Source organism: Patagioenas fasciata, chromosome 8 (genome assembly GCF_037038585.1).
Source record: "Patagioenas fasciata isolate bPatFas1 chromosome 8, bPatFas1.hap1, whole genome shotgun sequence".
NCBI lineage: Eukaryota > Metazoa > Chordata > Aves > Columbiformes > Columbidae > Patagioenas > Patagioenas fasciata.
In genome coordinates, this window is record NC_092527.1 from 19,759,000 (window position 1) to 19,774,415 (window position 15,416).

Below are 15,416 nucleotides of genomic sequence, written 5' to 3' on the forward strand. Positions count from 1 at the left end.
ATTTCTCCAGTTACCCATCAGCATTTGAATAAATGAAACTACTTAAGGTTTAAAGGCTGAGAACTAATAAAGCAATGCACATGAAAACAGAGTAAAACCAATATGTTCAAGCTTTCCATTACTAATTTGTATGAAAAATTGAAGAGAAACTTCGCAATATCTGCTTTTATTTCACGTGAAAATTTTGTGACCTCAGGAAAAATAGCTAGAGGTGAGCAGATAGTGATGAAGAGAGGTACAGTAGTTGTTTCAAAACAACACAACCCCAAAGACAAAAAAGTGTCAGACCATTACAGCCCTATCAAGAGCTTCCAGAAACTGAGAGAAATAACGGTGTTGCAGCCTTGTTGGTTTAAGGATGCAAACAAGGCTTCATTTATAAACAAAATGCAGAAGTCTTCATCTGCCCAGGTGCTACAGCTGGGTGATCCATGCAGGCACACAGCATTTTGTTTTGTTATTTTCCAGAAGTCTAGACGTACTTTGTGAGGCACCTAACAGGATCATACTAAAAGGAGAACCCATACTAAAAAGAACCTGTACTACAGTTCGTTTGACCACACAATCTCTAGCTTTGAGTGATCTAGCACATAAAAACACTTCCAACTAAAAATAGTTTAACAACATTAACATGCAGTAAGAGAGCAACAAATCGCACCTTACATGCTTCTTCCATCACTAAGTGTTGGAAGCGCTTCTCAGAAAAGGGCATTTCATTACAACAGCTGCAAAGATACACCAAAGCACAAATGCTGCCAAACTTTCTCTTTGACGTGTAACAAACACAGTCAAATAGATGAGCAAGCCTGCTCAAGAGCCTCAGCTGGGAGCTTAAGCTCTGCTCTGTTTTCTTCAAAGGTGACAGCTATTCTACAGCTGAAGTCTAAACACAGGCAGTTTACAACACAATAGTTAACTCAAGCATTTGAGTATGAGAGCAACAACGCAGGATGGAACAAGACCTTGAACAAACCACTAGTACTTCTGTAGGGCTTAAGTCTAATCCAGCATGAACCAAATACAACTTGCAAACCAGAGGTAAAGCTTCCTGACCATGCACCAGCCACCTGCCCTATGAGAAAAGCTGCTGTGAACTTCATACTGCAAGACCAAGCACCAAGATATCCTTCTCAGCCACGTGAGACTGTAAGAAGTGGGCTGCAGGCACTCCCCAAACTCATTAAATTTGGTCTTAAATCTAAGCATTGTAGCTACATGTATTTAATATATTCCACATTACAAGCATGCACAGCTAGTTATGTCTGACATTAAGGGATGTTATGATCACAGAGCAAATATTCCTCATATTATGTTTTTACAGGATAGAATTAAAAAATGAGTTCTTCCATTATTCTGCATGTTCCTGGACTTAAAATGGATATCTGCCAAGATTTATTAGTCAAAGGGAAAGCAAAATCGGATGCATTTTCCTCTGTCTCCATTTAAAATTAAGCCTTTATTTCAGTCATTTTAAGCAGAAACCTCTCACAGCAGGTGGGATAAGCAGGCTGTTACACCATTACAGTTACATTCAGTTGCAGAGATACGTCTTACTTCACACAAATATAAGCGAAAGGTGTGTTTGTGGTGAGGTTTGTCACCCCTTAGCCAAAAGCATAAAGGAGCAGTTTTTAAATGTCTCAGTGTGCCAGGTACATCATTCTGCGCTTTTTGCATCAGGAGGCCAACTAGTAATGCAGGAAATCTTACCGTGGAAGACAGAGGTAATTAAACTATTGTGTTACGACAAATCTTACCTGACAGAAAAGCACATTCAACTTGCTTGAGGAATCCAACTGTTCAGTGAAAAACACCTAAATTCAGTGTTGTCATGGGTGGGGTGGGATGGAGGTCCTTAATTGCACAAAGGTGCAGAGCACTACTTCTTGGATTGAAGTTAAAACTTAACTGAGCACTACCCTCACATCTTGACTCTTAAAATATCTGAGGCACAGATATGTGTGTGTACTTGTTTTATTCATAATTTGTCTTGGGATACCAAATGTATTTCTACTTCAGGTGATCTAACAAAACCATTAACCTCATTTCAAAACATCCACTGATCCATTTTTCATTCAATGGCAATATCGAATGTTAAAAGGAACATAAAAACAAACATGCACACAATTGTACAGTTTTCATAAATGTCTATTTCATTATTTGTGGGTAGCGCATTAAACAGTTAAATACATTTAAATAATGTTTAAGTGACTGCACTAATGCGGAATTTTAACTAGATGGGTAACCAATTTAACTAGAAACCAGCTAACAAGTAACTGTCTAAATACTTCAAATACAGCTCTTGTTCTAGGTCATTCTTCCTGGAAAAAAAAGCCTGCTGGTCACATTGGAAATGCATTTTAAGGCCAAATTCTTCTGATATCCCTTCTCTGCAGCAGTTTCTTCGCCCTTTTAAGCCTCCAAATCCAGGCCAAGACCAAGTTTATGGCCACCAGCATTGATGTTCTTTCCATCTATCAGGGCAGACATTGTAAGCTTCACACCTGTAAGATTTTTAAAAAGCATGTTTACAACATACTATTGGAACTCAATCTCTGTCATTAACAACTCCCAGCTCTTCTCCTATATTATTACTTTCCTCTAAAGGTTTCTACAGAAGAATCCATTTACTCATGAAATGTATTGAAAGCTGGTCATGTGAATCAAGCTAGATGCTTTTTGTCAATATCTCTCACTCATTTTCTGGCAAAAAGAGACCCACACACACCTCACTACAACCTCCTTTCAGGTAGTGAGGTGGATGGAAGTAAACTATTATTTTTATTGGTTTTCAAAAAAGGAACAAACCAATGGTAATATCACATTAGCAGCTGTTTTTCATATTTAAGCAGAATTATTCAAGTTCTGCAGGTTTGTTTTTTTTTTTTTTTTTTTACTAAACATGAAGAGCAGGAAATGTGTTCTTTTGCCAATCAATCATTATGTCAAGACCTGCTATAATTTAATACAATATGAATGGAGAAAGTAACAGAAAGAGAGACTGCTTACACAGCCTAAAGCTAAGCTACCAAACACAATACAGTTGACTCCTACAGAAATCAGTGAGGAATATGATGCAGAAATATCATTAGATACAATGGAATTTGTTCTGTTCAGATAAAGGTTTGATGTGCAACATAAGCCCCTATAAACATCTACTTTGCCTTCAAGACAAAATTATTCTGGAGAAACAATTGCATATAAATGCACAGATCTCAAAGATTTTCTCTGTGACGCATAAAAGATACATATGTGATGTAATACATGTGATAACCCTTACCTGGCCTCAGGGCCTGGGTGTAACCCACTCCAACTAAACTAGAATTGTTCACTTTTGCCTGGGAGGAAGGGGGGAAAAAAAAAAAAAAACAATCAAGACAAAAGCAATAGAAGAGTTGTAACTGATTAGTTCTTTGTTATCATTCAGAAGCCAGAATAACTATGGCAATACCACCATTATCAACTTAAACAATTTTCACTTGTTCATTCAATATCTCTGTGCTTTCTGGATTCTCTCTTCCCAGCTATACCTTTGCCCCAGCTACAGAAGTAACATATTTAAGAGCAGAGAGAACGCAAGGGTCCGGAGAACTGTTGCTGGAATGTAGTCTGGAAGGTGAAGTTCCACACTCCGCCCCTACTTTTCAGAAGGGCTTAGCAATTGACCACCACGTTCTCTCAAAACAAGCCACTTCAGAAGAATCCTCCACATACAGATTATTACAAAAGAATTAGTATCTTGCAGGTCCAATAAGTCAAGCAGCAAACATTTCATAATATCATCATAAACAATATGTGCAAAATTATTTATCTCACTTGCATTACTTCCTCTACAGGATGGCTTCCAATAATTCAGGTTCAATTCTAATTTTATTATAAACAGATAACTGTTCTGTGTATCACCTTTTTAAGCAGTATCACCAGAGTTCTTCACATCAGAATGTGACAGAGCTCCCCAAAGACTGCTGGTTTGGTTTAAAAAAAAAAAAAATAATAATATGTAAGCTTCCAGAATTGGACATGAAGGTGGGGTTTTTTGGTTGTTTTGTTTTTTGTGGGGTTTTTTTTTTTTTTTTTTTACTAAATATTATAAGTCTCCTAGAGTAGAAAAACATTTGACAGTCAGATTCTAGAAGACTTGGTCATATGCAGCATCGCAGAATTTAAACACTGCTGGTTGAATTATGACTGCCTGGATTGTAAGAGTAATTGCTACAAGACTTTCTGAGTTGCAAAACCTTCTTTTGTACTAATACACAGATTTTCAGAAACTGAAAATACACTGTGCTTAGCATAACCCTTTTGGTTAGAGCCATACTTACAGAGATAGAAGAAGTGGAATCCAACTTGTATTTAGCTGCAATGCCAAATCGAGTGCTGTTGCTACCTGCTGTCCAAGCCAGGTTTACAGCAGTTTCAAGACTGTCGCTCACTTTCTGGTAAATTGACCCACCAAATTCTGAACCATCATTGCTGCACAAATTAAGAAAAAAGTTAGTTTCCCATACCTAGATAATCCAAGCATTTTTTTAACTACTTCAAATTTTTATTCCAATTAGAATGTCAAAAGTTTAAGTTGTTACACACTTTGATAGGAGAAGGGAAGATGAAGGCAGGCTTCACGGCAAAATTAAACTGCAATAATTGATGGAAAATAAGCTAGAGTGCTACAGCTAGTTGTTACACCAGCGTTGAACTAAGTACTTGAATGAAATTCCAGATCATACCCTTCCAAAACAAACAGAGATGCTAATAGTTAGGAAATAGGTATTCTGAATTCTATGATTATTGAACACGCATGATATTCCTAAAGAATTAGATGACTTTTTAAAAAAATGTCACATGGTCTGACATTAGTAAACTGAAATGGAATTCTTACAGCCCAGACTATGAAGTGGTTTGTAGCTTACTCCCATGCCCCTATACTTCCATAAACCCAGACAGACAAAATCCACATCCTCAGCCTCCAATAGGACCAACTTCTACCTCAAAAATGAAGTTATTTCCTAACTAAACATACTAGAACACCAGCAATTTTTATTGACTTAAGAGTGAAAACAGCATGCTCTTCCATAGGTTTTGATTAGCTTGCTCTGAAGGACATTTAAGATCTAAAGGCACAAGTCTGAAGAAAGTACATAAGTAAGATGTCTTACACTTGTTCAGTTACATTCTAAGCATTTCATGCACTTCTCATCCCAGACAGGCAAGAAGATGAACCTACTCAAGAAGTCCAACAGCAAAGCTCTAGTATTGCTCCAGGAACAACTACTGGCCTACCTAAACAGTGCAACACTAATTACTACCTCTAATAAATCTACTGCCCTTAAATTATAGTCAGATAAAATTCTATGTAATGGGAAATCTGGAAAAAAATCATGATCAGCTCTGCATAACTCAACTATTGCACTTCCGATTTGGTTGCACTTTGGTATGCTGTAGTATATATTGTGCTCTTCAGTATTAACAAGCCATGAGTATCACAGAATCACAGAACTGTTTTGAAAGAGAGAGATACAAAGTAACATTTATCATTTATTTGTCATTTTCTATTGAAAAATGCACCCCACCTAATGGCCTTGCAAGCACCTTGCAAGGTATTTCAAGCATTTGTATTCTGACTAGAAGGACAGTAGAGAAGGCCTACTTATGTAAATCTGGACACAATTTTTATTACTTACACATTAGTGTGCAGTTGGAAGTCTCCAGTCTTGTAACCCACAGAGAAGTTATTTCTTGTCAATTTTGATTTGGCACTATCAAAAGTCATCTGATAACCAGCAAGCCAGCCTTCATAACCAAAGACAGCTGAACCATGGATTGCAGGTCCAGCAAAATCAAAGTCAACATCACAACCTAGGTTTACACATTCACGTTTGTAGGCTGACTTAATTTTACCACTTTTCTTTCTGAAACAGAGAAAGAGTTACGTTAAGACAATGCTTGACCTTCCTCAATGAACTAACTGTCAAATTTGAGCCATATGACCCTACACAACAAATCTAAATGCCATGCACATGCATCCTCTAGACTGGGCCAAAGGACAGATATCCCACCAAGAAAGCACAAGGGTACCAGACAGGCATTTTGTGATGAACATAGAGGCATTTTCATGCCTCCTGCAATCTTCCACGTGTTTCTATCCCAGAAAATAACCAAAGCGGGCTGTTGTGAGAAGTCCAGTACTAGCCCTGTAGAATGTCATCCTAAAGAGCAGAAGCCTTTAGCAATGTAATTTGTTAATTTGGATTGATAGCAAACCATACAAGCACCTGTTAATATACCAAATCAGATTAATATTTCCTGACGATTGGTGTTGCTGTCGCCCTAAACAAGGTAACAAGGTTAGCCATTCTTACCCTGTATTTGGTGAGAAAGTTGTGTCAAATGTCAACTTCAAGCCTTTGGCAATCTAATTCAAGGGGAAAAAGATAAAGCTTTAAGTTCGGTTCTGCCAGTTAGGTAAAACAAATACAAATACTCTCCTAATCTATTACCTGATCTTCAATTGCAATTTCTGTTCCCAGAGTGTTATCTGTGTTCCATTTTTCTGTGAAAGTCAGCCCATACTCAGCCCACTTGTATTTGGTCTCCAAGCTCCCATTCACTTTTCCAGTGTCTGTATTCGATGAACCAGATGTTGTGAATTCCTAAAAAGAAGTGTCCATGTTATACAGAAGACACATGTGATCCTGAAAGCATTAGAGTGCCAAAAGAGAAAACATTTTTCTTCAGCAAACACCAAGATCTTGCTATTCTGCACAAGTTTAACAACATTAGACAACTTGTGGGGCAAGAAGGGGGTACGACACAGACAAGAACTAGATGATTCATGCTCATATGGAGGCCTCCCCCCGCTCCCCATCTCAACTGCAGTGTTTCTGCCACTATTATAAAACATGCAGGTTTGCAACACAACTCGGAAGCAAGACAGTAGTTACTGTATGTAGTCTCCTTAAAAGCAGGAAACAGTTCTTGAAACATAAAGTTAAGTCTGATATTCCTGATGAGAAAATTAAAAATCAAACCAAGAGCCAAGAACACTACAGGGCACATAACTCCAGTAAAATTCTTTAAGGAACACATACATATTTCCATTACTCAAGCCAACCTTGAAAAATAAATTATGTACAACTGTAAAATGTCATAGAATGACACCATTTTTCAAATCAGGGGTGGGTGGTAGTTTGTTTTTTTATTTGTTTTGGGTTCTTTGTTGCTTTTTAAGAGAGCTCTCAGCCTAACCAATAAGTCAGCCTTTCACACAAGCCATATACACGCATATGTTTTTACTGACAGCTATAAAATTCCTATTCACACTCTGGTTTAATGACGCTAGAAAAACATTTATGCTTGAATTGTGCGAAAAGGCAAAGTCTGATTTTATGCTTCTGGTACAGTCTTATTTGGAATTCTTGGAAGTGTTTAAAAGTTAGTTTAATAAGGTGATGTGAACAATATTTCTAAGTTGTCACTAACATCTCTCAGTATTTGGATTTTCACAAAGAACAGAGAGAATAATTTCTGTGTACTACTATTCAGAAATTAAAGACAAAACAAATCAGGCTTCCACTTCTGGTTGGTAAAGGATCTGTTTCCACTGAAATATTATTGTCCTTAAGATTTAAAAAAATTATTTCATTTTTTTTTTAAACAGAGATTAAAATTTTTATCTCGTGACTTCATCCACACACAGTATTATTTTCAAATTGAACCCGCACACTCACCTCCTCCAGAAGGAAACACAAATTTTACTGTAAAGACCTCATTTGAAATCATAAATCCTTAGAAGTCCTTAAGCATTTGTATTCTCACATCACAAGACCTGCTGCCTATCATAAGCATGCATGAGACTGTTCTATAATGGTGGTTGATCAAATTTCACCATGGCCAAGATATGTGCTTGAACCATGTTAGTGAACAACTAAACCATCCACACAGTTGCTTAATTTTAGTAAGGTCTGTTTCTTAACAAGTGACAGGGACTATACAACTTCAGGTCCAAATACCTTCAGCTTTAACTTCTTGCTTTGTGCTATTTCTAGTGCACAGGGTATATGTGACTGCAACCACTGTGGTAATAGCTTCAGAAGTGGCAGATTATTCCATTATCTCTTCTTTAAAACATCTGCAGTACGTACACATCAGTACTTCCTCCTCCTGGGAAGGAAGGCTTATAACCACTATGGAATTCACATGAGGCCTTAGATTTTTCAGAGAGTTTTACCAGCATTACTGGTAGTCCTTGAAAGAAACAAGCTAAAATAAAAACTACATCTACAACAGGGCTCTTGCAAACTGGGCTTCAGTTAGGACACACACTTCTAGCAAAAACACAGCATATATCCCACACACCTTGTTTTGTAGTGAGTTACACTGTTAGAGCTTCCTGTTATTAAAACAAAACAAAAATCTACCTTTATATCTTGCAAAATCTGCTCTAGAAATAGATATAAGTTACAGGAGGCACTGCTTGCATGACCAAGTCATCTTGCATTGAACATTACTGCAACACTTTTAATACATTTAAAGAGGAGCCAAAGGTTCAACATCCTGTCACTGTCAACTACTTAACACAGGCACTAAGATACCAGAAATTTCCACCAAACGCTGATAGGATCACAAAGTACTTCAGAAATAAATTCTGTGTACTATGATAAATCAAAACACTTCAAAAACGTAATTGGTTCACCTTCAGACACAGGATGAGGGACAACTAATAAAGCTCTTTATTTTTACACAGATTACTAAACATTGCAATACCCCTGCTACATTCAGAATGAAGTCAGATCTTTAGGGGCTTCTGAAATTATTTGACACCAAAAGCATAACGTTCATATAAGCTATAAACTACTTAACAGCATCTGGAAGGTGTCCTTTCTAATTAAATATCAGAACATATCCAGAAAAAAAAAAAAAAAAAGGTTAAACTCACCACTCCACTTGTAGATTTTGTTTTCACATCCAGTTTCACCAATCCAAAACCTTAACAAACAAAAGCCAAAGTTAAACCAGTAGGTTTTAACTAAATCCAGGCACATTTTCCAAGAGTCTGGTTTTACAAGCAGTCTCATCAGTGTGCCACATATATACATTCACACAAAACCAACCATAAACTGCCTTCAGTAACACCCACATTTTAGATGCCACAGTAGGTTGACGAGGTCACTCTAGAACAAGCCAGGAGCTCTGTTCTATCATCACCACATAGAAAGTGAGCGTACATTTGGTGTACACTGTACATTGAACTACTGGGCAATTACTTCCAAAAGTAAATGTAGCGACAGACAAAATGCACTCTGTTCCCAGGATGGCATGAGCTTTTTCATTGGTGCCATTTGAAGAGCCATCCTAACGCATACAGTTTGTCTCTCAGCACCAAGAAGAAATATCTCCAAGTAAAAGAACTGTAAGATTGAAGTCACTGGGTAATACACAGCCTTTGGAACTGTAATATAGGCAGGTTTTATGGGAATGTCAATCCACATTGTTACTCCTAGAGCTGAGCAACAGCCTTGTTGAAAAAGCCCCCACATGCATTCCCAAATACCAGAAAGAAACAGCACTATAACAAAACAGAATTTAACTAGGCAACTGCCTCGTATTAAAGCATTTTAAAAGTTGAAGGATTCTTTATCCCAATAGCTATTCCTCTTTCTATTAAAAAGAAAAAGGCTACAATGTTACAGTAGCACATATGCCTTTCAATAACAACAAATGTTGTGGCAGAGACAGATTGGTAAATGAAGTGTACTAAGTTAAATTACACCTCTGACATTTATGTGGCTAAGGCATTAAGTTTTAACAGATTTCACAGCAAAACAGCCCTCAAAAAGCCTCCAAAGATCCGTTAGTTTACGGTAATAATGTAAAAACATCACACCTTCTCCCTGTCCCAAAAACACAGGCATTTGAGCATTCAATTTTACATACAGGCTTAAAAAGGCAATTCATGGCCACATCACAAGCACTGTGTTTTATAATAAGTACTATTCTTACCATATCCTTTATTGAAGATATCTCTGGCAGACTTGCCAAGGTCCGCATATGATGGAGGAATCGCCATTGAAGCTGAAAGGTAACACGGTAATTAACAGTGAATCTTTTACCACTGCATGCACACGCACACAAATGGCTACCACAACTGTTTAAGACACTCTTTAAGGCAGATTCATGTACGAAGGCAGTTAAAGAGACAGATGGCTCACACTAATACAGTATTCTGTGAAACACCTACAGATTTACAGTGATGTCCAACATGAACAATGAATGTTTCCTTGGCTTAGGTAATCTGCTTGTAGAGAAGAAGCATTACAAGACCACCAGTTCCCAATGTTTCAAGCAGATTTGTCCATACACCTTTGGCCAACCGTTAGATCACATTACCACCATCTGGCAGTTACCACCAAAACCCAGGAAACTGGAAATGTGAAAAACTTAATGCAGACAGTGATTCCCTAAAGTTCCACATCATCAAATTTGACAGATGCTTACGAAAATTACCTAGAAGGACCTATGGGGTTTTACTTTCAAAATGCAAAGAGTGCATATCTGTTTTGCAACATCACTTGCCTGACATTTTAAATGGGAGACATACAATTTTAAAATTAACATCTTACACCATTAACTAGCAATCAATCTGATAAAGTTTTTCCCCCTGTAACACACAAGAGTTTAAGTTTGTCAGCTGGTCTTCTTAGTTCAGAACAAAGAAGTAGCAGGAGTGCTGGGCCACTGAGAAAAGCTCTTTTTAAAAGTCCCCTTATCAACTAGGGAGCCTCTGGCAATCTCACAGTTAAAGAACTTGTCATTCCAGCCTAGCCATGACTCAGCCTCCCCACCCCATGGATAGCTACTGGCCTAAGGTCTCACAAGGCCTTATGGTTCCCCTCCCTGTGAAGATACACCTACCTGTACTTTCCTTCGAATAGCAAAAGGTCATTGTTACAGAGGCACTGTATTTTAAAATTACAGAAAACAGCATATTCGAAGTAACAGTTAATTCCCCCCCATGCTGATAAAAGGCGGGGTGGGGGGGAGGAAAACAACAAAAGTAACTAGGTAAGTGCCATAAAAAGACTAAACACACACAGACAAAAATCTTCTCTTATCTTTTCAAACTGATTTGTCACATTTGTTTTGCAAAGAAAGTCAGATTAATATAATTGACTGTTTATCTTGCTTTCCTGTAAGGTTTTTTTGTTAAAGAAAATGAAAAAAAATATCTTCAAAACCTCAAAAATAACAAAGGCAGTACCTTCACATGTTAACTTTCAACTGAAAGCAGAAAAATAATTTTTATTTTCATACAGTACTTTTAACCAGTATTTAAATTTTCAACACCTGGCTACAGAATTGTTTATCTTCTGCAGATCTGTGCAAGATCGTAAGTATACTCAATAACACATTACCAAGAGGAGCTTTTTTCCCTCTCTGTCCAAAGAAGTTTATTTCAATGTTTCCATATCCTTATCTACATGTAGGGAAAACTTCTTTAGTAAGGAGTTCTAAACCCTGTAATCACTTCACTACAGCAAGACATCCATCACTTGCTCAAGAATATAAAACATCTGCTTTTTCATAGAGTTAAACTGTCTCTTAGCAAAACAAAAACCACCATGAAAACGACTTAGAGCATTTGAAGCTTAAAAAGGCTTAACCCAAGTTCAAGTCCATAGTAAATAAGTCTTGAGAAAAGAAAGTTCTATAGCAGAACACATACTAATCCCAGTGACGAGATTAAATGGTTCTTACTATTTATTCAATAAAAAGGTGTTACACCAAATTATGAGAAACTGTGGGAACACTGCTCTTTCCCCCCTAAATTTCTGCTGTACAGCAACTGTACAATTCATTAACACTTTAAAATAATTTAGAAAATATTTAGCTAAGCATTTTTCCTCTAATAGATAGATCTCACTTCTAAGTGGCATCTTCAGAATATTTACGTCTAGTTTTAAAGTTTTATACTAGCCTTTAGCAGACGTACTTTTATAGTGTAAATAGACGAGCTTTTTGCTTTGTTTAAATGTTTCTAGTCTGACTAGAAAACTATCGCAGACAAGGTTTATGCAAAGCAGTGATGTCCTGAGAAGTTAACAAACTGGTATCTGTATCTAAAGTCAAAGTACTACTGCAGTAAAAAGATACTGCCGTTTTATCTGGCCTGGTTAAGCACCCTTTTTACTGCAAGGAAACCAACCTGTATCTGTCAGACATTCCAGCCTACAGATGCAAGTTTTGTGATAAAAACTTAAAACCGAGTACAGCCGTCACACTGTTGTTCTAATCCTATACTAACAGAGATGGATGAGGACAAAAAGGGAAACCAAGAGTTAATTTGGGGTACACTAAACATCTGATAAGACAGTGCCATCATCAGAATGCTCACTAAATGAAAACAGGGGCCAAAAAAAAAAATTCCTGGGTCCTCCAATGTTGGCAAGTTAGCTTGATCTGCAAATTCTTACAATCAGAAGTAATTTTCTTCAACCCTATTTTGAAGTGTCTTTCACTTAAAAACTACTCGTTAGAAGTGACTAAAATGTAAGTACCATTTAACAACGAGAGGTTTGTGGTGAAAGCAACTACCAGATAATCTTATTTCTCACTTCAAAAACACAAAATCTACTTGAATCAAGTGGTAGCTCCACCCTGATCTTGTTTCATGCCACCCTAAAAAAAAAAAAAAGTTAAATGAATCTGTTACTCAAGACTCACAAATATGCCTTCTTCTTCTGTAAAAATTAAATCATCCCATGTACAGTGTTTCAAAAAGATGGATCCAGTTTCAAAGATACAGTGATTTCAAATTTGGTCCATCTTTTTTAAACACCCCGTATTAATGTTATCAGAATTATTATGTCAGTTTTCTTTCGAGGTAATATTTCAAAACTATCTCACACCCTATAATTAAAGGAATGCCAACGACTTACATAAATATTTCTAACAATATTAAGATCTCAGTATATTGAGGAACAGGCTGGAAGCTAGATCAGGCTATAATAAAAAAAAAAAAAGTATTAATGAAATTTTATAAAAAAAATGGTAAGAACTACACTAAGACTGTAATCCAGTAGTGTAAATAGCAACAGAGAAATTGATATTATTTTAAAATATTTTGTTAAAATACTCAGGACACACCACTGGCCTTTAGACTTGTACTGTTGCTAAAGCTCAGGGGGAAAAAAAAAAATATATATATATATATATATATGTGTAAAAACCAGCTCATTACCCTTGCTTCACCTATCTCCCTACTTATATCCTAGAGGTGGGCACACTGGTCTAGCAGCCATAGCTAGACCAGTTTAGAGACTCTACGGAGAAGGGAAAGAAAATTAAACATCTGAAAATGAGCTACGTGTTCAGAAACCGAAAGGAAGCATAAAGCAGAGACTCCCAGGAGAGAAGGACACGGGAAGGGGAAGCGTGGCTGAGAGCGGCCAGGCCGGGGCGCAGGGGCAGGCGGCGCAGCCTTTCAGGGCCGGGCCCGGCCGGCGGCGCCCAGCGCCAGGTCCTTCCCCCGCGCCCAGGCCCGCCGCCGCCGCCAGGCCCAGCGGCGCCCGCTGCCGCAAGGTGAACTCCTCCACGCGGCCATCTTGGGCATCCCGGCCTGACCCCCTCCCGCCGCGCCCTCCCCGCCGCCCTTTATGTAACCGCGGCCAGGCCCGGGCCGGGCCCGCACGCCGCGGAGGGCGCGGCGCCTGCGAAGGCCATGGGGGGAGGCAAAGACAAGCAACCCGTGCGGATAATCACCCCACACCTCCTCAAACCACCCCCCGCCGCCCCAGCCGCCGCCATCCGGCCGTTAGCCGGGGCGCTGGGCAACGCGTTCCCGACCCCGCCGCACCCGACTCCACGCGGCCCGCAGCCCCGTTCGCCGCCCCGCCGCCCGGTCGCACACGGGCGAGCCCCACCCGCCTCCCGCGCTCCCACGAGGCCGGTCGCGGCCCGGGCGGGCACCTGGCTAGCGTGGGAAGGTAGCGGGGCCGGGGGCGCGGGCGGGTCTCGCCGTGAGGAGGCCGCGCTGCTGCAGCCGCTAGCACTGGAGGGCGAACTGAAGGAGACACCGATCCGCCCGCCCGCCGCCGACGCGCAGGACCCCAACGAGCCGCGGCCGCCCCTTCCGCCGCCTGCCCCGCCCGCCACACCGCACCGCCGCCCGGCCGGCGAGAGGTGTCGCCGTTGGTGGCCCAGAACCGGACGAGAGGGCGGGATACGCCGCATGCCCCAGCGGGGAGCCGGGCGTGGGGGCGCGGGCCTGCAGGCGTTCGGAGGGGCAGCCCCGGCAGCAGAGAGGGGTCCTTGCGGGCGGGGCGATAACGGCTCACAAGGCAGCGCGGGGTGGGGCTGCGGCAGCCCGGTCTGCAGGGGGGCGGTGCTGGGGAGCAACAGCCGCACGGGGGTAGGACGAGGCTGAGGGCGCCGCAGGTACCGGCTCCTCAGAGGGCCTGTGGCGGCCACACCCAGGCAGCGATTCTGCTGGGGAGGCTCTAACGCATGGACATTCCCTGGGATGCGGAGCTGCAGGGCGGCTCCCGGCAGTACTTGCAGGAGGTTCCATACTCTGGGCCACTCCCCGGCCCCAGAAACTACTGCTCCGTTCAGGGCCCGTCTGCCTGGGCACTCGGACCCGTGGGGCCCTCGGCGCGGGAACAGCCACGGGGAGCAGCTCTGCAGCCCGACACGGTGGCGCCTGCCCTAGAGCTTGGAGGCAGCCTTGGTTCTCACAGCTGCCGGGACCCCGCCCCACGCCACCCAGCCCTTGCAGAGCACTGGGGGTGCTCGCCTTCACTCTCCCACTGCCCACAACTCTTTGAACACCTTACAGCTGACATGGTCTCCTGTTGCTGCCCCAAAACACACAGACACAGAGCAACATCCAGCAGCACAGCTGTCCTAGGGCTGATCTGATATCTAACAAGGTTTGCTATTCCTTCCAGACAAGTGCCACAATCTCTCCAATTGAGTAAGCTCCATGTTTACCTTCCAGTCACTTCCCACCAGAAGACACAAGTCAAGAGAAGCAGTAATCCTCAGAAAGCTTTCTTAGATAATGCTGTCCTGATCATAAATGAGAACGCTTGGAGAAAACAGTCAAAATGACTGTTCTGCAGCTGTCACTGCACAACTCTAGCAGTAATCAGAGTCACCCATGCAGACCATTGCTAGGCCAAGGAACTGCAGGACAGGCACATAGTTCTCCCCTGCGTAGTTAGATTCTGACAAGATCAAAGTTCTTCAAACAAGTGAAAACTGTTTACAGATACAAATTACATTTGCATAGTATGAAAAATATATATTACCATCCAACACTACCAACTTACCAGAACACATAGTAGAACAGTACTTTTCCAGGTTATTAAAAAGAGAGCAGATTAGCAGCAAGGCCCAACACAATGTCAGTCAGCACC

The 15,416-nt window shown here is 40.7% G+C and overlaps 1 protein-coding gene across 2 annotated transcripts; it reads right to left on the reverse strand.

Moving 5' to 3' along the window:
• Window positions 1-600: 600 nt before the first annotated feature.
• On the reverse strand, window positions 601-14,244 carry VDAC2 (voltage dependent anion channel 2). 2 transcript variants are annotated; one of them, XM_065844061.2, is made up of 9 exons: window positions 13,971-14,244; window positions 10,000-10,071; window positions 8,936-8,985; window positions 6,498-6,650; window positions 6,360-6,412; window positions 5,682-5,909; window positions 4,323-4,473; window positions 3,281-3,338; window positions 601-2,504 (listed from the first exon to the last, which is right to left on the reverse strand). In XM_065844061.2, the coding sequence occupies exons 1-9, from the start codon at window positions 14,227-14,229 to the stop codon at window positions 2,413-2,415; spliced, it is 1,116 nt and encodes a 371-aa protein (XP_065700133.1). In that variant the 5' UTR covers window positions 14,230-14,244; the 3' UTR covers window positions 601-2,412. The 2 variants fall into 2 exon arrangements, with proteins under 2 accessions (XP_065700133.1, XP_065700132.1); XM_065844060.2 differs by having other exon boundaries at window positions 1,426-2,504; window positions 13,966-14,104.
• Window positions 14,245-15,416: the final 1,172 nt, after the last annotated feature.

Bases quoted from the DNA above. Each gene is read 5' to 3' on its own strand.
- VDAC2 (XM_065844061.2), bottom strand. From the start codon at position 14,229: ATGCGGCGTATCCCGCCCTCTCGTCCGGTTCTGGGCCACCAACGGCGA. The intron at 8,986-9,999 runs GTAAGAATAGTA...TTGTTTGTTAAG, and splicing joins TATCTTCAATAAAGGATATG to GTTTTGGATTGGTGAAACTG. The intron at 6,413-6,497 runs GTAATAGATTAG...CCCTTGAATTAG, and splicing joins AAATTGCAATTGAAGATCAG to ATTGCCAAAGGCTTGAAGTT.